This window comes from Cydia amplana, chromosome 25 (genome assembly GCF_948474715.1).
Source record: "Cydia amplana chromosome 25, ilCydAmpl1.1, whole genome shotgun sequence".
NCBI classification, from domain to species: domain Eukaryota; kingdom Metazoa; phylum Arthropoda; class Insecta; order Lepidoptera; family Tortricidae; genus Cydia; species Cydia amplana.
The window spans coordinates 363,585-389,394 of NC_086093.1; the positions used below are offsets into that span (position 1 = coordinate 363,585).

The following is a 25,810-nucleotide window of genomic DNA, read 5'->3' on the forward strand; positions in this document are numbered from 1 at the left end:
GACATGGGCGTCAAACATAGTTTTATTTCTGTATATTTGTTGTATAAATGATATCATATACTGTCTGAATAATGCGTAATGTTTAGAAATGACTCACAAAAACCGGAGACGGTAGGAAGTAGGATCGAGTGTTATTATGACGTCATAGAAATACCGCTCAAATTAGGTAATCCATATTCCACATGAAAATTATTATTATAAGCAAGTTTATGAAAAACTTCATTTCCATAAAACAAGCTCGTTTTAGGGTTTTTTAACAACAGTTCTAGCTTTTAGCAATAGTCTTATTTTATTTTTAAAAAAGCAGGTTCGTAGTCTTGTTAATTTTTTCTACTCTTTATACCTACTTGTTATTAGTATACAGTCAGCAGAAGTTGCTAAGCGGGCGAGGTGTTCAAAATTACCTTGACGCGCTCTTATTCTCTTAACAAGATCATTTTGAACACCTGGCCCGCTTAGCAACTATTACTGCTGACTGTACAAACGATACATATGATGGTAACTGTCATGTCACCATGTTATTGTTCTACAAAGCCTTCGCGACACTTTAATACATAATGAATCACGTAAGCCAGACAAAGGCCGTACCAGATAAATAATTCCATCGTTGGCGGCGCGCCAAGTCGCCACCACGAATATAACGCGCCGTCGTACCCAGTACACGACAACTAGCTATGCAAGAGGAATTTTAGTTCCACCATTACTGTCCACTCTGTACTTGATTACAGTGATTCTTTAAAACAAAGTGTACAGTCGCTATAAGATATATCGGAGCGGCCAAGGTGTTCACAATATCTGAACACGCACTCTAACGCCCTGAGTCCCTGACAATAGAGGCGTGTTCAGATATTTGTGAGCGCCGTACAAGCTTAGCCAAGACGACAATCAGCAATAGCAGAAAGAGTTAAGGAACATATTGCAGCTGTCAAAAATCGTCAGGTGAACAAGTCTGCCGTGTGGCTGAGCATTTACTGGAATTAGGACTAAACCACTGGATTGAGCTGCATAACCCTAAAATCCTGTCCACGGATCGACATTTCTACAGCAGGAAAGTACGGGAAGCCATTGAAATCAAAAAACATAGTAATTTCAATCGGGACGAGGGTTTCAAGATCTCATCCACATGGAATCCAGTCTTTAGTAAATGTAAGCGTAATCGAATATCGACAGTCGATAAATCGAATATCGTTAGTGTTGTGTGTCGACAGAGTGACATCCCTAGTGCGCAAGACGTTCAAGCTGATAAACAAGACCAAGTGCGGGTAGTTCGAAAAACTCGCGCGGTTAGAAGGTGCTGATGTCAACTTTAGCCAGTCTTCTCCGAGACCACGGGGACAACGCCGTCCTCGAAACGTCGGAGGTAAATCTTAAAACTTAGATACGCGATTAAGTCCCGTCGTACAATTTAATAAGACGACAATCGTAGTTAGAAAACGCCCATTGAAACTTAGTATACGCAAACAGTCACGTGACTTTTCCTAGCATTTGTCATACATACCGATACATTACTGCAAATTTTCAAAAGAACAACTCACTAATACACACACTTCCATATAAATATTTGCCAACTATTTTTTTTTAATTTAGGTTTAAAAACACCCAATTTTCTAAGTCTGTAATTAAAACAGCAAGGCAACAAGTGTTTAAACATACAAATAATTGTGTATTGGTAATAACTACTGCATGTGGTTCATCTGGCAACCTTGTGCATGTCAACATAGCTTGTAAATTAACTAACACAATAAAAACCTCACGTTGCAAGATTACCTGACAAGGATAATGCATTACATAACTATGAGGAAAATCTTCTCGAGAAACGGAAAATGATTGTGAAATAGTTTAGAATTTCCAAGTTGGAAATTTAAAAAACACATCCTATCAAGTTTACGAAATGATTTCATCTTGAAAAGATTTACCTCAGAGTAAAAAAAAAGTAGTACTTTTTAGTTAGCTGAAGTGTAACAACAAATATTACTAATAATATTTTAAGTTAACCTAGTTTTTATATCCCACATCCCACTTATGTTGCTTTCCATCACAGAAGGGTCCTTATGCTTTAAGAGCAATAAGGTCCTTTTAATCTAAAATTCTAACAGAAATTCTGATAAAACGTCCTTAAGGCACTTCAAGCATAAGAACCCTTCTCTGATGGAAAACCACAAATATTATATGTGTATTGTACTATACCTCGCGCGTAGAATGATGGTCCCTATGACAGTCCCTTCAAATCTCTATTGGTTGGGCTTATTAAAAAAATATGTTTTATAAATGTTACATTTCTAAACAAACGTGCTTCCAAAAATATCAACAGTTCAAACACTACGTGAAAGCTACTCCATATATAACCTCGTGCCGCCCAATGTACATTAGAATGTACACTCAGTGTCGATGGAATGTCAACCTTAATCTGTCAGCTCCCACGGCTCATATATGAGCCAGAACGCTTATGGTGACGTCATATCGTGGGATTCGACAGGTTAATAACAAAGTAGGTAGCATTTCATTTGTCTCATAAAATTTTCGAACAAATGAATTTCAACTTAATTGAAAACACAACAAGATTCTAACTTCCTTGGCTATAATTTTGTATGGTTGGCGGAACGAGATTAACTGCCATAGGGGCCATCATTTGATTCGAGGTATAACTAAAAACACAAAAAGTAAAAAACCCATGTTGTTGAAGGCGATGCCCGTAGTATGAGGCACCACCCACCCACCATTCGACAAGACTGATGCATGGACAGCAGCAGTCAAGCCAAATGATGGACAGGGGATGCCAGTCCCCGATCATCTTGAGCTGAACACGTCCCGGTCTCCGACTGTCGCTGGCTATTGGAGCTAATCTAGATGTACTGGATCTTTATTTCAGAGGAAATAAAGAGCTAGAATATCTAGCAAACCATGACTAAGTCATTGTAAAGCCTTCCTAAAATACCTAAAAGGATACTTAGAAAGACCTAAGGATACAAGAGAACACAAGATACATAATAGTTATTTACGATACAAGCGCGGAAAAGAGGAAATTCGAAACGAGTGGCGATATATTAAAACACACCCGAAGGGAATTTTGCAGTACATATGCCCCTTTAAATATTTGAAATAGCAACGAAAAATGCTTATTTACGCACTAGTGCGGGAAAGTAGCACCATATGTACTGTAAAACATATTTACAGTACATATGATGCTACTTTACCGCCCTAGTGCAGTAAGTAACATTATACGTGCGTATGTAGAAAATATCAAGGGCCATACGTACTGTAAAACGTTGTACAATACACGTGCGAAAAGAATTTCCAACCTTTCGCACTTGTATCGTAATGTACTATTGGTGCTTCTAATTCTGGTTATACAAAAATTTAAATGGTGAGTCACTACTCACTGGTGGCTAAGCAATTAGTACAATAACTGAAAATGTATTGTTAACACGATTTTTGTTTCATCCCTAAAAAATATCAGGAAGCCACTAGGTGTGTTAGTAGTTTTTGTTTATATATTTAAAAAATAAATTTAAAATAACTATAATTGGAAATTAAACGAACTTACCTGTAAGTGAAGTTCATTTCAATTATATTAGCTGCACAAACTTCGAAATGATAATTTTAACTTGTAGTACGTGCTTTATCATGTAGCCTGTTCCATGAATGTTACAGAGAGGCAAAGCCAAAATTAAAAATATGTATCTGATTTATGAACATAACTCCTACGTTGAACAATTCCCGCGCTGTCAACTGTCAATGTCATTTAGTTTAGAGTAACAAGCCAAGACATAACACTTTCACTGCCAGTAGCCCGCTAGGATTCTCTATTCTTAGGTACTTATCGCTACAAAGCGGAAAAAACATATGGTATCCGCTATGCTTTTAGCTCACGCTGGCAGTGAATATGCCAATAGATGGAACAAATTGGCCCCCAATTCAGCAAAGCCAATATTGCCATAACTTTGACAGGGATTATAGGTACACGAATCCCTGGTTGTCTCAGGACAACGTGGGTACTGGGTGGGATGGGTTATCATTTCGAAGTTTGTGCAGCTAATATAATTGAAATGAACTTCACTTACAGGTAAGTTCGTTTAATTTCCAATTATTATTACGCTGCACAAACTTCTTCAATGATAATTTTAACTTGTAGATGTTTAGAGATAAGTATTCAAAGTTTGTTTTGGCTTTGTATTACAACAATGAAATCATTGATTAACAATGATTTATTATTTCATTTTAAATTAGGTACCTTTTTAGTTATCATTAACTATTTTCAAAATATAGGTATGTATATTTAGTTTACAACATTATTTAGAGATCTAGTGATATCATTTCATCAAACTGTCTATCGTATAGTATAGATAGTTGAAACAAAAATAATTTGATCCTTATTTATTAATAGGTAAGTATTTTCATTTATACCACCAAATACCACATACAACTTAATTATTATAGGAAAGAAATCAAAGGATAGCATGAGATGCATCTGTTGGCGAATACAACAACTATAAGCAACTCTTGGCAGTGTGTTATTGTTGGTTACACCTTTAAGTAACACTTATTTTCTCATTTATCATAGTAAGGATTTACCAAAATTATTGGATGGAACCATGATTATGAAATTGAGAAAAATCATTACAAGAATCACTCCACCTTGATGTTTTTCTTCCACCAACTCCTAAACGATTTACGGTTGACACAACACATAACAGGTTAAATAGGTGATGAAAATAAAAATATATCAATACAAATCTTTAAGAGTTGACTTATGTAATCCCTCTACAAATCGTTTGGGAAGTGATTTTTTCATGATTCTGAGGGCAATAAATAATCACTAACAAGTTAACTACCATCACGAATATTATTGTTCGTTATTTATATATACAGGTAATCAATGTTTTACACCTCATTCAATTTGAAATTAGTGTTTTCCCTGAAAAAATTAATGCTATGGATAGCAAGGGTTGCTGAAATTTATCAATCAGAATAACAGTAAAGTTTGATATTTTTTCAAGGACAGGGTTTGCACGTTGTATAGGTACAATCACAACAGCTAATAAAAGTGATAAAGTAATTTTTTACTTTTTCTTAATCCTGTAATGAATGATTTTCATTAGTTGGTGACATTGTTAATAAATAATTTAAGACCGATTAAGGGTACTAGGTCACACTTTAAGGTTGAGTTTGGTGTAATCGAAAAAACGTTCTTCATAAAGTGTTCAATTCTATCATTTGAGGAGAGCCTATTCCCCAATAAAAGCACAAGAGCAGATTTACAATTATTTACACATCTATACCCTCATTACATAATGCTATTAAAAACGGCAAGCACTTCTGAAACAGATGCCATAAAATAATTAATGTAATTATTTTTACATAACATACACCAGTATTTCAAGTGTGTACTGTGTGTGTGTGTGTGCTTGACGGTGTTGGGCGCAAGGGATTACACCGTACTGTACTCCTTTCTCCTCTTCCTCTTCTCCTTCAGTGATGGCTGATGGCACTTCCTGGATAACACTGGGGTAACCAGGATAATGGATAATGGGGTAACCGCTGTTGAAACTTGAAACCAGTTAATAAAATATGTTTTTATAAATGAGAGTTGGGGCGCAAATCTTATACAATTATATGTACATATGCGTGTAAATATTTTGTAAACTGAGTAGTTACAATGACCGTGCCTTGATGCCTTCTACTTTTCCTAAATTTTAATACCTTAGATTTCGTTTCAGTTGGAAGGAAAACATAGATAAAATATTTTTTGCAAAAGCATCTACTTATGTAGAAAAAACATCTGGGTTACTTCACCAGGATATTTATATAATAACCAATAACTCGTGAGGTATATGGATTTCCAAAATGTTGTAAGAATTTCAAATTTAATTTGCGTTAAATCTGAAATCTTACATTATTTTCTCTCAATCAGCTTATGACACTTAAAGCACATATAGCATTTAAGTAGAATATTGTAATTTCTCTTTTCACACCACTGCTAATGTTCCTAGACATAAAAAATACTGTATTTCATTTCACCGGTTTATAAATAATTGCGATAGCTGTGTTGTCTTCTCTCAGATGTATCTCAGTGTGGTAAACCGGAAAAGAGGGTCTTTAAACATAAACAAGACCACCATAACCTGAACAAAATTAATGTACCTAATTCATTCTATTAGGCTTATTTAATAATTTCCACACGGGTGTAAGTATTACCGTAAGTAATTAAATATCTGGAAAAAATATATATTTATAACCCTTTATTTTAATTAGCCACCAAATTATGTCACACTAGGTGATATATTGGCATTGTATTTCTTTAAAATATACGAAATTCAGTATAGGTACTTTTATCTATTCAGCTCTTTAAATACACACATAACCATATTCATTAGCCAAACTTAAATATCTATAACTTGTAGTTATAGGTACCTATAACTTGTAGTTATAGGTACAACAACCCATTTATATGAGCAAAGTTCATTAAAACTAATTACAATGTGACCAATATATAAAGGACTTTATCTGTTGTTTAAGTTTGTATTTATCCTTATCGGCTAAAGAAATAATTATAGTATTACCCAGCTTTCTGAGGTAAGTACTAAGGAGCTAATTTCATTTGATTATAGCTCCATATAGGTAATGGTATCAAGACTAATTAAGTGTATCTTGTATATGTATGCACCTACATGGTATAAATAACATTTATAATAATAAGCTTCAACAATAGATATATAATCTAAACAATTGCTCATTATGTGACCTCTAGATCTTAGACACTTCATGAAAGGTCTGACACATATCGACACCTAGTCTAATAGTCTAATAAAAGGACTTATGTCATTACTTCATTAGTTTCATAACAGTTCCAATTCCCTGTTGACTTAAACTGCTTAGTTGCAATAAATTTACTTCTTCTATAGGTATCTGTATTTATTTCTCTTAGGATTTGGTAGAGAAAATATTGAAGTCAATATTAAACTGTATAAAGTGTACATTATTTTATAAGGACATCATAGGCATATACACACAGTATATATCACAGTCACATAGTTTTCTAGTATTTGACTATCAATTTTACAGAATTGATCATATTTCGGAATACCTCTAGGTATTAGCACAGACAAAAATTTAATTTTGTATGACAGAATCCTTGTAAATATGATGTCACTGCAATTAAAGAAGTGTATTTAAATAAACCACAGCTTTTGAGAATTTGTTCTAAATGAACACAGGCTGTTGTAATGTCACTTGAGTGCGACCACATTGTGACTGCAGAGAGGAAAGTGTTGCTCCGCTTCCTTATCGCTGCTTTTGACCAGGGTTTTTTGTATGTTGTAATGTTAAATGAACACTTTATTATATGAAACAAATAGTAACAGCAAAACATACATTGGAAAATATGATTGATAATCGAGCCCTTGAAGTTGAAGTACCGGGCCGTAAGCTATTAGTTTTTCTGTTAGATTTTCTTATAATATCACTTGTCGACAGCATGTTTTAAAGAAATCTCTAATGCCATTTATTGTGCTTTAATAGTATTTAAAGGACCGCTGCCTTAGCGAAGATTCTCAGTGATGACAGTCACACAAATGAAAGTCAGTCACTTAAAAGCGACAGCCGGTTGCAGCACAAAATTGATTGAGAGCTAAATCATCACAGTTAGCAAACAAATACTTAGCCTTATTCATTACTGACAAGCATCTCACCAGCCGCAGTTCAAGTCGCTGCCAATAAAATTTTACAGCGCAGATTATTTTTGCATAATCTTGTTTGGGTCATACTGGTTTTGTAATGTTCTTAATTATACATCTGAAAAAACAAACAACGAGGTTGTCTTATTAGGATTTTTCCATATCCAGATTTCTGGTGCCTCCGTCTCACGATGTCAAGATTTACTCGCTTAATTCCTTGCTTGCTGAAATAAGAATAAATATTTTAATTCACCTACTTGAAGATGAGTACATATCAAGAGACGGCCTAATTTGGCATACCACATTGATTAACTCATGGGGCCACAAAACCCAGTTCTAGCAAGACTTGTGGCCTTAAGTCCACTGCCATTGGCAGGTAGGATATGAGCCATATCTCAGTGCTGTTAGTAAGGAATAAGTGACAACACCACAATGTCCCAAATATACTGGCATTGAACACACCTAGTATTAGTATGTGAAAGATTGCCAAGTTCAAATATCATCAGAGATACCTAGGTTAGTACTCCAAAAAGCTTAGTATAGCCATTTTACAAACAGATGCACCTAGAATAGTGCTCCAGATTGCAGTGCATAGCTCAGTCACCATGTGCAGTTAGCAGACAGACACACCTATAATAGTGGCCCAGAATGCACAGTGCACAGCACAACCACCGTGTGCAGTTAGCAGACAGAGGCACCTAGAATAGTGCTCCAGAATGCACAGTGCACAGCGCAACCACCGTGTGCGGTTAGCAGACAGATGCACCTAGAATAGTGCTCCAGAATGCACAGTGCACAGCACAACCACCGTGTGCAGTTAGCAGACAGACGCACCTAGAATAGTGCTCCAGAATGCAGTGCACAGCTCAGTCACCATGTGCAGTTAGCGGACAGATATACACCTAGCTAGAATAGTGTTCCAAAAAAATCCAGAATGCACAAGTAGCACAAACGTCGAAAATCATGAACAAATAAGCACTTGATACTGGGTCCACTGTATTTCCTACTTTGCGTTTATTTCCCTTTCGGAATTTTAGATACGTATTAAACATTCGGTCGCTGGCGAGCGAGGAGGGCACAGATTGCTTTTTATACGCCACGCGAAAATCGCTTTTTTCTCTACGCCGCTGGCGGAGATGGAGATGATGATGCAGACCTAAAATAAAAAGTAGGTACCTACGTCCATGCCCTGCTAGATTCTTATTTTGATATGCAACATGTCCGGGTGGATAGTCATGCTATCCACGAAACGACGCCGCCTTTGACCTTGGTCGCGAAAGTAGCATTTTCTTCTTCAGTCTTCTTGTATTTTCTTCCAATTTTGTAATTGGTCGGACTGTCGTACACTAATATTTTATTTTTTCACATATTTATTATATATTTACTATTATTTCCTGTTAAAAAAGTTATATTTTATTAAGCCCTAATGGTCTAGGCTAACATGAATAAACACAATGACATTGACAGTTGACAGCGCGGGAATTGTTCAACGTAGGAGTTATGTTCATAAATCAGATACATATTTTTAATTTTGGCTTTGCCTCTCTGTAACATTCATGGAACAGGCTACATGATAAAGCACGTACTACAAGTTAAAATTATCATTGAAGAAGTTTGTGCAGCGTAATAATAATGCATTTTATTGCATTATATTTACTGGTATAATTAGTTTAGTATAGTAAAATTAGTTATAATATAGTGTTTATGCAAATAAGTATTTCTCCTTTATATCTCCCATATAATATGTGTACATAAACTAAAATATAAATAAAATATACAAACAAATATTTTAAACAACATAGAAGGACCATTTTGTTGTCAGATTTTGTAAAAAAAATTGTATGTAGGTTTGAAAAGCTCCTTATTCTGGTCGGAATAATCACGAAATCCAAATTGGGGACAAAAACAATGTATGAAAATGTCTATTGAGTTATTTAAGTTACGGAAAGCTCCATACGTTTTCCGTAACTCAGTGGAAGATTTTGTAGGACACTCAGTGAAATTGGAAAATTGCGCTTATGTTGTACAGAATAAGGAACTCTATCTATCCACCAAAATTTTTATGATATTCTGTGTAAGTTAATGTTTTCATGTATAAAATAATAATGTGTGTTGTAATAGAAATAATGTATTGACATGTAAAATACTTCTATTTTATCAATAAAAATTTGATTGATTGATTGATTGATTGATTTATCAAAAACGGAGAAAGTTAAAAAACGACAAAATAAAAAATGACCCAGTAATAGAATAGAAATATTTTTATTTGTAAACACATAATGAAATTTAAAGGCACTCCTTAGTGTAGTGTAGTAGATTCTTATTAGAAAGTGAAAACATTCACATGTTGATGTAACAGTCGGCCAAATGAAAGTAAAAGAGGTATCTGGGGCATCAACTAAAGGTGCCTCCACACTGCAGCTCATTTTTGTAGAGCAATGCTGGAAAAGGTTACTAAAGTCTATTTTTTTATTCAGTAGACTTCATACTATGAAATGTCATTTTAGTCTACCAAATAAAATAATACGACATTAGTTTAAACATTCAGTGCCAGTGAGTGTAGCCGATAACAGGAGAAAAAACTGTATGTAGAGAAAATCTACGAACAAAGAACATGCCTAGTGACTCGCTGGCAGTGTGTTAACTGGAAGAGATCACTACTAGCATAGAGAAATATAATAAGACAAGAGTGCTCACTCCATACATCAGTTAGACTATTAATTTCAGTGTCCACATGTAGCATTGAGTAGCGGAACTATCAGTACTGCTACTTGACAATAGATGTAGCAGTACTGATAGTTCCGCTACTCGATGCTAGATGCTAATAGTCTTTTTGGTACTAAAACTGATGTATGGAGTGAGCAATCTATGTATTTTTTTCTCTATGCTACTAGTAACATACTTAACATAGTAACATTAGGTAACTTATGGCTACTGATACCTAATGTTGCAATATAAATAAATAAATTGCAATAACACTTGGACATTCTACAAAAAGTAACTGTGTGGATGCACCCCAATATATCTTCCTTTCTTATCTTTCTTTCAATATATCTTATTTTTTTACCGAAGTTCCTAAATTTGGAGCAACTATCTCTGTCACTCTAATAACGCCTTTAAGTAAAAGAGAAAATGAAGTAATTTGCAAACCTGTGTTCGTGGTAGACCCTCTGTATCAAAGGATCACAAGTTCAATAATGTAACTGGCAAAACTGTGTCAAATAGTGTGATATACTATCAGCAAGTATGTACTATCAGTCTACAACCACTGATAACATATCATACTACAAAGAACCGCGTTGATCGAGAAAATGTAATACTTATGTGTAAAAAAAACCTAAAGACCAGGTGTTAATAATACAAATTCTGTAATTTGCTAATGCATTGTCATCAGATTCACATTATGACTGAAAATCTAATAGGAAATAAATAAATTTGCAAGACAATGGAAATTTGTATAAGACTTTTAAGATCTTCAGGTTAGACTGAATTCTAATAAGTCTAGAATACTCTAGAAGGTTATTGGAGCTTCGGGCGCAGCCCTAGCACGTACCTGGCTGGTGGTCCAGTCGAAAACGGCATCATAGGCGTAGACTCTCGGCGGCTCGGGCGGCGCCGCGTTGGAGCGCGTCACGGCCACCGTGCCGTGCACGGCGTCCACCGACACGCAGCACGGAGCCCCCTCCAGCTTTTCCCGCTCGTCCATCGGCCGCACCCGCACCACCACGCGGACATTTTCCACCGTCGCCCCTGACTGAGCCTCCCCATCCTGCCAACAGACAATACGTCAACACTCGACACGTCCGCCCCGCACGGGCTCCTGTTACGTTCTAAACCGAATCAATCGCCAGTGCGCAGTTACTATGTCGCAAACGTAGGCGGTTTGTAAGTGACCCTGAAGCGAAATACGTTATGAGTCATACCCAGAAAAGCTATAATTACTATTATTACTAATACTATTTGAAAGACTTGAGAATTTGCAAAAAACGTGCAACTTTATACCACATGTGGTTTTTGCAAATGAAAGGAAACGAGTTATGAAATCATCGTGACATGATTTCCGGAAATCACATGATAGCCAACGGTTTATACTTACGGGCATTTTGGACGACTCCGCCTCGACGCGAACACGAACACAATAAATCGGTTAGCACAAAGCCGCGCAACGCGTACGTTTGTCGGATATTAGGTAAAAATCAATACTCACGACCTAGTTTTTCAGGGTTTGCTATTTCCTTTTGAAATGATGAAATCGGAATGACAAGACGTTTTCGGTTCTGTTGCCATGTAAAATGAAAAAAAGAAAAGGGTTCACAACAAACAAGCTGTTTCTAATAAGACGAATATGAATAAAACCAATAAGAATAAAATTATACGTCAAATTATAATGTAAAATTTTTGTTGTTTTAGCCTGTTATTAATCTAAAAGTTCCTAAATCATGATTTGTAATGATTATTCCTACAGATACGAAACGTATCTTCTCAAATAATGGCAGCACTCGCACCGGAAGTTGGTATTTCTACTTGGATCCGCTTGTATGTGGGGCCCATAAAGCATCAATCACACAAGCGTACATTTAATTAATTATTTAAATAGAATGCGAAATTTAGTAATTACTGCGAAATTCATTGTCAATATTGTGCTTTTCATGATTTTTTTATCAATGCAGTAAACTGTTGAATGGTTTTATACTGAAAGGAAATAGCGAATATTATTAGAAAAACTAAATTACTTTACATACTTCTGTACTGACCTTTAGAAATAGGTATTTTATAGGGCATTTTTATGTATATCCCAAATCTGTACTAAAATGTTAAAATTAACAAATTTAGTCAAATGTGAACATCGTATTTATATTTTTCTAGTCAATTATGTATAAAATAAACGTTTTAAGAGATTTATAAGTGATAAATAAACGTAAATATGTTTAGATTTTTATCATCGTGTAATCGAGATCGAGTATCTTATCTACTAAATAAAATACCTCTGAAAGAAAATGTCAAATGAGATGTTTATTTTCGTTCACAAGTTTGTCTAAATCTTAGCTTAAATGGCTTACGCATTTTATCCTATGCTTTTAAAATTACTAGTTCGACGGTTCAATTAATTTAATGCCGTAGCAATGTCCTCCGGAGACGCGGGGGTCCAGCAGGACCCTGCCCATATTGCGGACGTCGACGTCGACGAAACTACTAAAGGAGATGGCTCTGAACGCGATCTGGCGACCGATTCTGGACTGGAGGCTTATTCCTCAGTATTGACAGAGGATGTAACTTCGTGCGAGTCAGCTAGCTCAGCCAGGGAGCTAAAAAATAATGATGAAAAAGGCGAGACAAAAGTTTTGGTGGATGTCAGTGACACCAGAGTCTCGTCTCCCATTTCGTCCTCAGGCCCTAGCTCTCCTGGCGCTAATACGTCTGACAACCTCTCCAACCTTGAAGAGCTCTCAGCCTGCCCGCATGATAATTTAAATAACTCTGAAGAGCTAACAGCTCACAAATTAGTAACGTCACAAAACGAGGATAATTTAGATACCCAAATTACCATGGATAACAATACAAACAGTGCTTCTAATGATTCTTTAAATAATCAACCAAATCTTGACACTAATAAAAACTTAGCAACATCAACCGTAAGTTTAAATGACACAATAGAATCTAATGTAACAATAAATAAGTCGCCGTACAGTCGGAGCGCAGAAAACATATCATTGGACGTTAAAATGAACCAAAGTGTAGATAAGGATGCAGTATTATCCCAATTCACAAGCCAGAAGACTAAAGTTAGCGCTACTCAGGCAATCCCGGAGACTAACGCGAATACAAACCTAGATGTCCGATACACACGGTTACCTAAAGAACTACTGTCACAAGACCTTGGAAGTATCTATAAGAATGTCCACGGGATCTTCTCATCTGTAAGCGGCAGTTTGAAGAACGCATACACACATAGAGCAGGCCATATACCATATATGAAAACTGTTAAACCGATGCCGAATGGAAAAGTAATGAATGATATATTTGAAGATGAACAACACGATGAGAAGATTACCAACGGGATAGAAACCAAAGCCGAGATTTCTAATGAGACTGAGACGTTAAATACGAATTTAGAAGATGACATAAAGGGAGATGTGTTACGGCTACAGATAGAGTCCTTGGAGCGAGTGTTAGCAGAGCTGAGGAAAGAGAACACGGCGCTGAGGGAGTCGGTGAAGCAGCAGGCAGACAAGCTGACGGAGAGAGACCAGACCTTTAGAGAGTTGGAGACTAAAATGGATTTGGTAAGTTGGATTTTAAAATTGATCATACTATACTATGGGCTTTTTAAGATTCCATAATCAAATGACGAAACAGAACCTTTATAGTTTTATTATGTCTGTCTGTATATCACAGCCATTTTATAAACTGAAATAAATTATTATTATTATTATTATTCTATAAGCAGGCAGGCAGTTGTGACAACTGATATTGGCTGTATCCAGTAATCATTGACAGTTGTCATTGATAAGTAGATGTATAGGTGTGCTTGTCTAGTTGATTTTTAAATTGGTTCACATTTTGTGCTGAGACCACATCTTCAGGAAGTTTGTTGTCATATACTAAGAAAAAGTGACCCAGGCCTCCAGTGCCCCAGGCTGGAATCGAACCAGCGTCCTCTGCTATCGAGGCAGGTGCCCATGTCATTCGGCCACCCGTCCACAGCAGCACAGGTCGAATTTTTCCATGTATATGCACTTCTTACCACCTGGGGGTATCACCTGAGATGATCCAGTTAGAAGGACGAATCATACTGTTCTGCATGTTTCGGGCCCTTTGGGGGTCCTTAGGCTCTGAGGCTCTGTTCTGTATTTATGTATTTTCAGATGTCAAAGCGCGTCGAACACGCGGAGCGCGAAAAAGACGCAGCCGTGATGCGCTACGCGAGCGTTGAGCGAGCCGCCATCGAAGCGCGCAAGATGGCGGAGCAGGGGGCGGTGAGGGAGCGCGCGGCGACCGCGGAGGCCGAGCTCGCGGCCGGGAAGCTCCGGGCCGCCAGGGAGGATAAACTGCGCGTCTGCCAGATGTATGACGACAAGGTACTGTACTGCAGCATAGAGAAAAAAAATACATAGAGTGCTCACTCCATACATCAGTTTTAGTACCAAAAAGACTATTAGCATCTAGCATCGAGTAGCGGAACTATCAGTACTGCTACTTGACAATAGATGTAGCACCGACCGGAAAGTCTTATGCTGTTGAGATAAGACTTTCCGGTCGGTGCTACATCTATTGTCAAGTAGCAGTACTGATAGTTCCGCTACTCGATGCTAGATGTAGATACTGAAATTAATAGTCTGAACTGATGTATGGAGTGAGCACTCTATGTATTTTTTTCTCTATGACTGCAGTATACAACGAGCCAAGATGGCAGAGAAGGCCACAACGGAGGCACAGGGCGGACACGCCATACATCAAAAATCACTTGCGTTTATATGTATGCGCTGCAAGTCTGTACACGCGTCATTGTGTATGTATGGGCAGCCGTGGCACACTCCGTGATTTCGTCGCGTCGCCACAAGTACCTAAAAGTACATGCGGCGCACACCAATTTTGGTGTCTAGCCATAGTAGTTGCCGCGCACCGCTATGGAACGGATGCCTGCTCGCGCTTGCGCCACCTAGCGGTCATATCTGTCGTAATAAACGCGTTTTGTTAGAGAGTGAATCTTCTGTACCTAGTACTATTATATATTCTGTGGTGTGGGTAAGTCGCTTTACTGAGAGGACGCCAGAAGTCCGTCAGATTGCAGTCGCGGGGCGAGGTAATGCGAGTCGGGGCGGGGCGGTGCGTGGCCCTTCTGTATGATAATACTATTACTTATTCTGTGGCAGCGGTCGAGCTCCGCTAGGTAGGAAAAGCTGCGGCTAAAAACCACGATTCTCAGTAGTCTTATCATCATCATCATATCAGCCCTTTATCACCCACTGCTGAGCATAAACCTCTCTTCTAGTACGCCACTTGACCCGGTCCTGAGCTAATCTCATCCAGAAGTGATCGGGAAGTATCCAGGAGTAGTCTTAATACTTATTTTTAAATCTTCTCGGGGCAGAGGTGTAGGGTTGGAGCCGGTGTAGCTTTATTTGACGTTCATAAGCGCATTGTAATTATGCCTACTTGAATAAACTATCTTTTATCTTTATCTTATGTCTCTGGCTAAGTGCAAGGCCTCATACAGTTATTAAATTCATTTTTTTTAGTGCCACGAGCTCGCGACCAGCGAGCGCGAGCTGTCGAAGGTTCGAGAGGAAGTGAAGGAGCTAGAAGGGAGGCTCAAGTGGACGCAGAGCAAGCTGCGCTTGGAGATGGACGCGTACAAGGTACGAGGCAGACACTGAGATACATAGACAGATAGAATACTCTTTCTTGCACACCTTTCATAAGAAACAAATATCTGGGAGACAGCGAGCGTGAGCTGGCGAAGGTTCGAGAGATGTAGGAGCTAGAAGGGAGGCTCAAGTGGACGCAGAGCAAGCTGCGCTTGGAGATGGACGCGTACAAGGTACGAGGCAGACACTGAGACACATAGACAGATAGAATACTCTTTCTTGCACACCTTTCATAAGAAACAAATATCTGGGAGACAGCGAGCGTGAGCTGGCGAAGGTTCGAGAGGTGAAGGAGCTAGAAGGGAGGCTCAAGTGGACGCAGAGCAAGCTGCGCTTGGAGATGGACGCATACAAGGTACGAAGCAGACACTGAGACACATAGACAGATATAATACTCTTTCTTGCACACCTTTCATAAGAAACGAATATCTGGGAGACAGCGATCGCGAGCTGGCGAAGGTTCGAGAGGTGAAGGAGCTAGAAGGGAGGCTCAAGTGGACGCAGAGCAAGCTGCGCTTGGAGATGGACGCATACAAGGTACGAAGCAGACACTGAGATACATAGACAGATAGAATACTCTTTCTTTCTTACACACCTTTCATAAGAAACTAATATCTGGGAGACAGCGAGCGCGAGCTGGCGAAGGTTCGAGAGGTGAAGGAGCTAGAAGGGAGGCTCAAGTGGACGCAGAGCAAGCTGCGCTTGGAGATGGACGCATACAAGGTACGAAGCAGACACTGAGATACATAGACAGATAGAATACTCTTTCTTTCTTACACACCTTTCATAAGAAACTAATATCTGGGAGACAGCGAGCGCGAGCTGGCGAAGGTTCGAGAGGTGAAGGAGCTAGAAGGGAGGCTCAAGTGGACGCAGAGCAAGCTGCGCTTGGAGATGGACGCATACAAGGTACGAAGCAGACACTGAGATACATAGACAGATAGAATACTCTTTCTTTCTTACACACCTTTCATAAGAAACTAATATCTGGGAGACAGCGAGCGCGAGCTGGCGAAGGTTCGAGAGGTGAAGGAGCTAGAAGGGAGGCTCAAGTGGACGCAGAGCAAGCTGCGCTTGGAGATGGACGCATACAAGGTACGAAGCAGACACTGAGATACATAGACAGATAGAATACTCTTTCTTTCTTACACACCTTTCATAAGAAACTAATATCTGGGAGACAGCGAGCGCGAGCTGGCGAAGGTTCGAGAGGTGAAGGAGCTAGAAGGGAGGCTCAAGTGGACGCAGAGCAAGCTGCGCTTGGAGATGGACGCATACAAGGTACGAAGCAGACACTGAGATACATAGACAGATAGAATACTCTTTCTTTCTTACACACCTTTCATAAGAAACTAATATCTGGGAGACAGCGAGCGCGAGCTGGCGAAGGTTCGAGAGGTGAAGGAGCTAGAAGGGAGGCTCAAGTGGACGCAGAGCAAGCTGCGCTTGGAGATGGACGCATACAAGGTACGAAGCAGACACTGAGATACATAGACAGATAGAATACTCTTTCTTTCTTACACACCTTTCATAAGAAACTAATATCTGGGAGACAGCGAGCGCGAGCTGGCGAAGGTTCGAGAGGTGAAGGAGCTAGAAGGGAGGCTCAAGTGGACGCAGAGCAAGCTGCGCTTGGAGATGGACGCATACAAGGTACGAAGCAGACACTGAGATACATAGACAGATAGAATACTCTTTCTTTCTTACACACCTTTCATAAGAAACTAATATCTGGGAGACAGCGAGCGCGAGCTGGCGAAGGTTCGAGAGGTGAAGGAGCTAGAAGGGAGGCTCAAGTGGACGCAGAGCAAGCTGCGCTTGGAGATGGACGCGTACAAGGTACTGTAAAGTAGAGATGCCCCGAATAGTGGTTTTGGCCGAATACCGAATACCGAATATTTGGCTCCTCTCTCGGCCGAATACCGAATATTCGGCATGACATGCGAACATTTTGAGTCACAATTATTATAAAAACTGATCGCTAACAAAGCTCAACGTTAGATGACGTTAGCTAAGATATATTTTTGTTGAACAGCATTAATGAATAGAATTAAACAAAACAGACTCATGATAAAAATAAAATGTTTTTAATCAACAAATGTTCAAAAAAGGGTCTTCGTATTTAACAACTTTCCAAGAACACATTCTAAATATACCTACATACTTTTTGGTTATTTTTATTGTGCAATTTTTCTTTTTAAGTAGATGCAACAGATGTTCGGTATTCGACCGAATAGTAGGCAACATTCGGCCGAATACCGAATATTCGGCAAAGTGGCCGAATACCGAATAGCTGCCGAATATTCGTGGCATCTCTACTGTAAAGCATAGAGAAATGTAAAGAAAGAGTGGTAACTCCATAACATCAGTTTTCTTAACACTGATTTAAACTTTCACGATTTTTACACATTATTAAATTATACAACGGGACTTAATCGCGTATCTAAGTTTTAAGATTTACCTCCGACGTTTCAAGGACGGCGTTGTCCCCGTGGTCTCGGGTAATCAGTTTTCTTACCAAAACACGAGGTATTTCGTAGTCGATATCTTTTTCTCATGTTATGTGTATTTCGCTATGTGTACACAAACTTTCTTTCTTCCACACCTTTCATAAGAAACAATTTATTAAAAATAAAGACGGATAACAGACGGTCTTATCGCTAAATAGCTATTTTTTTTAGACAATCTTTGGGTAGCGTAACTACTTATACAAAAATACTGAAATGCTATTCATTTTTAGGGTTCCGTAGCCAAATGGCAAAAAACGGAACCCTTATAGATTCGTCATGTCTGTCTGTCTGTCCGTTTGTCTGTCCGTCCGTATGTCACAGCCACTTTTCTCCGAAACTATAAGAACTATACTGTTGAAACTTGGTAAGTAGATGTATTCTGTGAACCGCATTAAGATTTTCACACAAAAATAGAAAAAAACAATAAATTTTTGGGGTTCCCCATACTTCGAACTGAAACTCAAAAATTTTTTTTTCATCAAACCCATACGTGTGGGGTATCTATGGATAGGTCTTCAAAAATGATATTGAGGTTTCTAATATCATTTTTTTCTAAACTGAATAGTTTGCGCGAGAGACACTTCCAAAGTGGTAAAGTGGCAACAACTGGCTGGTGTCAGTATATCAGCGGATGTTATGTTAATGAACACACCGGTTGAGAGAGTGTATGAGGCGCGTAATTTAGGTCTCATAATGGATTGTGGACTACGTTATGAGAAGCATATCTCTGAAGCCATTAGGAGTTGTTTTTACAAGCTTAAGGTTTTATATAAAATTCGGCCATATTTAAGCGAAAACCTGCGATGTCAACTAGTTGAATCACTTGTCCTATCAAAATTAAATTATGTGGATGTAGTGTTTGGGCCTAGACTTCTTGCTAAAACAAAGAGACTCATTCAACGTGTTCAAAATGCCTGTGCTCGCTTCTGTTTCAATATTCCGTTGAGAGCCCACGTGACTCCGTTTCTGAATAGTCATATGATCCTCAAAATGCAACACCGTCGTAAACTTCATCTGGCCTGTTTGCTCTTTGGTGTGCTGAAGTATAGAACGCCCCCATATCTCTTCAATAAGCTATCTTGTATTAAGCTCCGCGAACGCCGTAACTGTGGGATTCAATTGTTGACGCCGCGCCATGCCACAGCAGCTTTTCGTGGTAGTTTCAGCTACGCCGCGTCGAAGGTTTGGAATAATATACCTCCGCCATTGAGAAACCTGCAAAGTATTCATAGTTTTAAGTCAAAGCTTAAACAGTATTTATTTAATCACCAACTTAACCAGGAAGCCTACAGACTTGATACGAGCTGCCTGTAGTTTGTAAGTACTTTTACTTATGCTTACCACAAGTGTTTTGTTCCTTCAGCCTGGCAAGAGTTCATTATTCCTGATACGCCATACTTAGTAGAGTATTATTATGTTAGTATTCGTTTACCTACAAATCCTACGATGCTGTCTTGTTAAACTAATCTTATAAAATTGATTTCATGAACGCTCGATATTGGCATAGAGTATATTGAATAATAGGGTATAGAGTTATCAGTCAAGGTTTTCGGATGCAGCGCCATCTATTGATAGTTTACTGCAACTTTTCAAATGTGTATATATCCATACCTATTAATACAGCTATACGAGCAGTGGCGGGCTTTTTAAATAGCTAAGGTTTGCGTTCTGAGTCCGAGCAAACGGAACCAGATCACAAGTGTGAACCTCCATTGCAGTCCTCACCAGGAAACCGCTAACGAAGTTCACACAATGATGTGACCTAGTTCAGTTTGCCCAGACAAGTAATTGAAAAACAATAAAACAATAAATGTGATTACAGTTTTATTTTTACATTACAAAATCAATGCTAATTGACAATATTCATTCATAATCATCGCTTTTAGTCAATCTATCCATTAAAAGCAAAGAAATAAGTAAAAACTTTCATCAAATCAGACTACACTACACTCTTATGGAAAAAAGCGATTATGCACACTGTTCATCGATTGGAGCATTTCCTTCGTTTTAAATAATAGTTCCTCGTCATTTCTCGCATTCTATCTTCTGGATCGAAGTCTGATCGCGTTCCTTTTAATAATTTATTTGTGTCTTTACACCAGTGATGCAGGAAAAACCTACAAGATAAGTCGATGATTTGGTTGGTCAGGGCATATGTGGTCTTTTATGGCCTGCGCTAATTCGTGTTTCTCGGTGGCTCCACAACAAAAGCTGTAACTAATGGGCTGTTTATAAGTTTTTGTGATGCCTCTTATCATAAAAACTAGCGCGTGGTCAGCGATTTTTTTGACCCTCCTTTTTCCGTTGTCAACGAATCCGATGATCATGTCTTTTTTTGAATTGTATTCAAAATGAGGTTTAATTGCCATCTCGTCGAAGAATAAAATACACAGCCTTTCAGATATCGACATTTTTCTGGCCTTTTTTTTAAGATTTTCGAAAATGTTATCATTTATACCGGCTTTTAAGGCTGCAGCGGATATCATCCTTGATAATGTGAGAGGCGATGGTAGTACAAAAATGTGCCTCAGCCATCTATACGCCTTAGGTCCTTGCTTATAAAGAGATAATGCCATTATTTTTTCTTGCTTTGTGAATCTCCTTCCCATTTTCTTTTTATTTATCTCCCTAAATTGCATCATGACAAATAGCAATGCCATTGTGGTAAATTTACCGATGGCTTTCTGAAAAGCCGTGTTGGTTGAGAGAGACATAGCTTTTTTTAGTCTGACGGCATATTTGTCCTTCGTCTCGGTAAGTTTTTTTATATGTTTGGCTAAACTACTAGCTTCAGAGCAAAATTGTGGCGTGTAGGGTGGCGTATGATCTGAAATAAATTTTATAATATAAGTAGCTGTAGGAAGAAATACTTAGCAGTTATTATAGCACTTATTTATTCTCAATCAAAAGGTTGCCATTTGCCATAAGGACACTGTCAGGTTATTCGTATAAACATATTAGCTAATTCGTCTTTATGGTAAGCGAAATAGTGCGGAGTGTTAGCATAGAGTAATCTATCTATCTATCTATCTAATACCTTTAAACGAGCAATTCTTGTTTATTTATTTATATACAGTGTGTGGCCTATAACGCGGGAGAATAATTAAAACGTAGATTCTACTACTCAAACAATAAAACTTTTGTTCGACAACTTTTTGAAATTATGTAGTCTTAAAATTGTCCCTTTTTCAAACAAACTAAATAATATTTTCAATGTACTTTAAATTCCGTCTAATTGACATCGCCCGTCAGTCTTGTCACCGTACAGGCATAATCAATTTCGTGATACATTGCGTGTTCGATTAAATTTTAAAGTGTTTTAAAATACAAACCACAAGTTATTTTTAAAAGTTGCTGAACAAACATTGTCTAGTTTGAGGAGTAGAATCTACGTTTTAATTATTCTCCCGCGTTATAGGCCACACACTGTATATATTTCGGGGATCTCGGAAACGGTTCTAAAAAATTCGATTAAATTTACTATATGGGGGTTTTGAGGCGCGAAAAATCGATCTAGCTAGGTCTTATCTCTGGGAAAACGCGCATTTTTGAGTTTTTATATGTTGTCTCCCAGATATTATAAATAAAGAAAGAGTGGTAACTCCATACATCAGTTTTCTTAACCAAAACGCGCGTTATTTCGTAGTCCACATGTAACATATATCAAGTAGTGGAACTATCAGTACCGCTACTTGACAACAGATGGCACAAGTGTCGCTACTGACGAAAAATGTACTGCTAAAAACAATTTACAACTAATACTAGAAGCAGAAGGAGTTGAAAATCGAGTTTCGAGTAATGCGGTTATAATATTAGCTGAAAATTGTTGAGCATTAGAGTGTTTGTTCGCCGCGACATCTATTGTTGATTAGCAGTACTGATATATTCCGCTACTTGACGCTAGATGTCGACTACGAAATAACGCGCGTTTTGGTAAGAAAACTGATGTATGGACTTACCACTCTTTCTTTACTTATATTACTCTATGGTGTTAGGGTCGGCAACGCACATGTAACATCTCTGGAGTTGCAGGTGCCCATAGGCTACGGAGACTGCTTACCATCGGGCGGGCCGTATGCTTTTTTGACACCCACGGTCCGACGTAGTATAATAAAATGCATATATTATTTGTAAGAAACTTTACAGGTTTATTATCAAACTCACCTGAAATTGTGGGCCGAGAAGCGTCGTGAGCAGCCGCATTTGTGATGTTGATCAATGGGGCTCGGGGTACATCGTGTAATGGTTCTTGTAAATTGCTTGCAATTTTCAGCGATGCGGTTGGCGTAGCCATCCCTGAAAATCATATATTTCACCAATTTAATACCTACAGAACATTTGATTTTTGTAAAGTTAAGACGAAAGTGGAGGACCCGTGTGAAATCGCCTTTTCATACAAACGTAGTACTCATTTTCCTCTCTGGATATTTACATAATTGAAAACATTTTGACATAATTTGTTACACATCAAATTTTTTTAAACAAGTAATATTATTTTTTTTTTGTAGAGGTGAGTCTTAATTTATAGAACATTGACTAAGATTTAAAGAAAAATTGTGTGGGTAGTTTGTGAGATAATAATTATTTTCAATAAATCTTAGAAATGACGTAAGTCGGAAACTATCAAACATAAGAGACTTGGGCAAAATTATAGACACCATTAGATGTGCTAACCACAAAAAAAAAATCGATGCTCTATAATAAAAGGTCGCAAATGTATGAAAGTCCGATCAAAGCCTTTCTATGAAGAGTTCATCAACGTGCACCTAGCGCCACAGCTAAATAATCCTAACCTAACCTAACCTAACAAGAAGAAGAAGAATGGAATGGGAAGATTGATAATTAGTCACATAAAAATTAAGCTATAATTTAGAATACTAAATGATCTGTAAAGAATTTCCTCCTTAATAAAAACTTTAAAAAAGCTTCCAAATTATGTATCAAATATATAATGAAATAAAAAAATAGATATATTATTGTAAGAAAATATATAGTTTTCATACTGACCTGAAGTTGAGGGCCGAGAAGTGTCGTCACCACCTGCATTGTACTGATTCGTGATGTTCATCAATGGGGCTCGGGGTACATGATCATCTTGCAACGGTTGTTGGAAATTGCTTGCAATTTGCACCGATGCGGTTTGCGTAGCCATTCCTGAAAATTTAACCATTTTATTACAGAAATATTTGCCCTTAAAAAGTATTGTTATATCACAATGAAAGACCAAAAGTTAAGTTAGAGGGCAACGGGCAATTTTTTTTTCTAAAACACATTAAAATAATAGGTACCTAGTACATGAAACTTAAGCCATATTTTAGAATAGTAAGTGATCTGTAATGTAAGTGATGATTCCAATAAACAAGGCTTTTGATTAAAAAACTGCACTCAAATTAGTTCACATACCGTTTGAGTGCTACATAGATTGCCGCAGCCAGACATACAACTACATACACAGAGATATATAACTACTACATACACATACACATTGAACTTATGACAGCCCTTTTTTGTCATTGGGGGCTAATACTAACACTATGATGGTATCCTGTTATCCCTCATCAGGGACATAGGGATACTAACACTATAATAAATAAAATAATTTATACTGTAATTTATCATTATGAAATAAATAAACTAAACTATGATATGTCCAATGTAATATGAACCCTCAATGGCACAACAATTAAATTGTACAAGACAAGTGTGCAATTCGGCTAAAATTGTGTATGTACCTTTTAAATGTAGTGTTGGAACTGCAATAGCGCTGAGTCTTCCGCTTCGATTAATAAATTTTTCCTCAAAGTGAACATGACACACTTTTCGGTACTTATGAATAAATTGATTATCCAAAGATAACACAACTCCACTAACAGAGTAAATCCAAGTACGAAACCGGTCAGCCTCATTAATTGGACAGGGAAATTTGTGAAGAATCACATTATCTAATCCTGAAAAAAAAAGAAATGGGTATGTATAATTACAGTAACACTAGTACAGACTTAAGTAGGTACACTAACAGAATGAACTTTGGATGTTCAATGAATACCTATATTAACTTAAATAAGTTAAAAAAAATACCACATTCATAACTGCACTTATGTCAAGGTATGAAATGATAAAAACCTACAGTTGATTTTGTGTTCTTTAACCATGCTAAAGAAAGGCCTTTGAAGGACCCGGTCCTTAATAGGGAAATACCTCTACTTTATATAACTTATAACCCTTATTTGGAAAAATACCCAGACTGTGTATATACAGATAGTGTTATATTAAAGAAATATAATCTAGGTTTGATTACATGTCAATAAAATACCACGCAGTGCTAATAAATCGCGACAATTTTGTCAAAGTTATATTCGAAAACGCCGAGTCATATTGCACATGAAGTAGACCTTACTGGGGTCATAGTTCCATATTTATATTTCAGGGTTAAGTATTATTGCTCCACAGTTGAAAATGAAAAATATTAATATGAATACTTACGCGTTTTACCGCAATTAGGTACACAACACATCGCACTGTTTCGAACCATTGTCACAAATAACCAATCCAAGCAGCAAATCAGAGTCCGTTGAGTACACCATACTATTCACATAAAAACAGATTTATCGGGGTCCAGGGCAAGCACAGGCGTATAAAATCACAAGAGAATCGTTTCAGAGCACTTTCAAGCATCGAGGATAACAAGAAAGTAAAGTATTGAAATAAAAACGTTATGGCGGGTCTGTCAATAACGTTCCGTTCCTTTCATATTTATCTAAATTGTATCCTAAAATTTATGCAAATTAAGATTTTAAAATGGACTAATTTAAAGAAAAAACACTCGATGAATATTTTATTATTAGATATATGAATCAAAAATATTTTAAAGGCAAGCAAAAAATAAAACCAAATTATTTTGTTATTTCTTTCCTTTTGTTAATTGCGCGTAACGAAAAAGATGAAAGTGGCATCACAGATTATACAAGATTTGAAAGACTTATAAAATTGGTTTTCACGCCCTCTGTCATTAATTTCCCCAAGCATATCCGAGTACATCAGATTCACTGTTTCTTTTAACTGAAAACACTGTGGATATTGGTCTGGTCTGTCATTGCCTTTTTTTTTTTTTTTTTTTAGTTAGTGTAGCCACCGTTGGCGCTAGCTGCATATGCAGCTGTAATGTACAGCCAAGGTATGGTTGGACCGGATCAATACAGTGTTGCGAGCACGATGCTTGTTTTAATGTTGTTTTATATGTATAAATTAGTCTTAATTT

The 25,810-nt window shown here is 37.6% G+C and overlaps 3 protein-coding genes and 1 long non-coding RNA gene across 4 annotated transcripts in view; 2 read left to right on the forward strand and 2 right to left on the reverse strand.

Moving 5' to 3' along the window:
- LOC134659554 (kinesin-like protein KIF3A) overlaps positions 1-11,936 on the reverse strand; it is a 46,460-nt gene extending 34,524 nt beyond the window's left edge. Inside the window, exons 1-2 of the mRNA XM_063515220.1 lie at positions 11,757-11,936; positions 11,227-11,423 (exon numbers count right to left, since the gene is read on the reverse strand). Of these exons, the coding sequence (XP_063371290.1) occupies positions 11,227-11,423; positions 11,757-11,775 (216 nt within the window). The 5' untranslated portion in view covers positions 11,776-11,936. The remainder of the gene's footprint in view (positions 1-11,226; positions 11,424-11,756) is intronic.
- Positions 1-19,149, reverse strand: part of LOC134659572 (uncharacterized) — a 145,370-nt gene extending 126,221 nt beyond the window's left edge. The window contains exon 1 of the long non-coding RNA XR_010097816.1: positions 19,037-19,149. This is a non-coding gene — a long non-coding RNA (uncharacterized LOC134659572). The remainder of the gene's footprint in view (positions 1-19,036) is intronic.
- LOC134659540 (transcription initiation factor TFIID subunit 10-like) overlaps positions 1-25,810 on the forward strand; it is a 125,907-nt gene that overhangs the window by 85,161 nt on the left and 14,936 nt on the right. The gene's annotated exons all lie outside the window — the stretch shown is intronic.
- Positions 12,657-25,810, forward strand: part of LOC134659552 (coiled-coil domain-containing protein 186) — a 53,998-nt gene continuing 40,844 nt past the window's right edge. Inside the window, exons 1-3 of the mRNA XM_063515218.1 lie at positions 12,657-13,957; positions 14,540-14,752; positions 15,914-16,033. Of these exons, the coding sequence (XP_063371288.1) occupies positions 12,797-13,957; positions 14,540-14,752; positions 15,914-16,033 (1,494 nt within the window). The 5' untranslated portion in view covers positions 12,657-12,796. The remainder of the gene's footprint in view (positions 13,958-14,539; positions 14,753-15,913; positions 16,034-25,810) is intronic.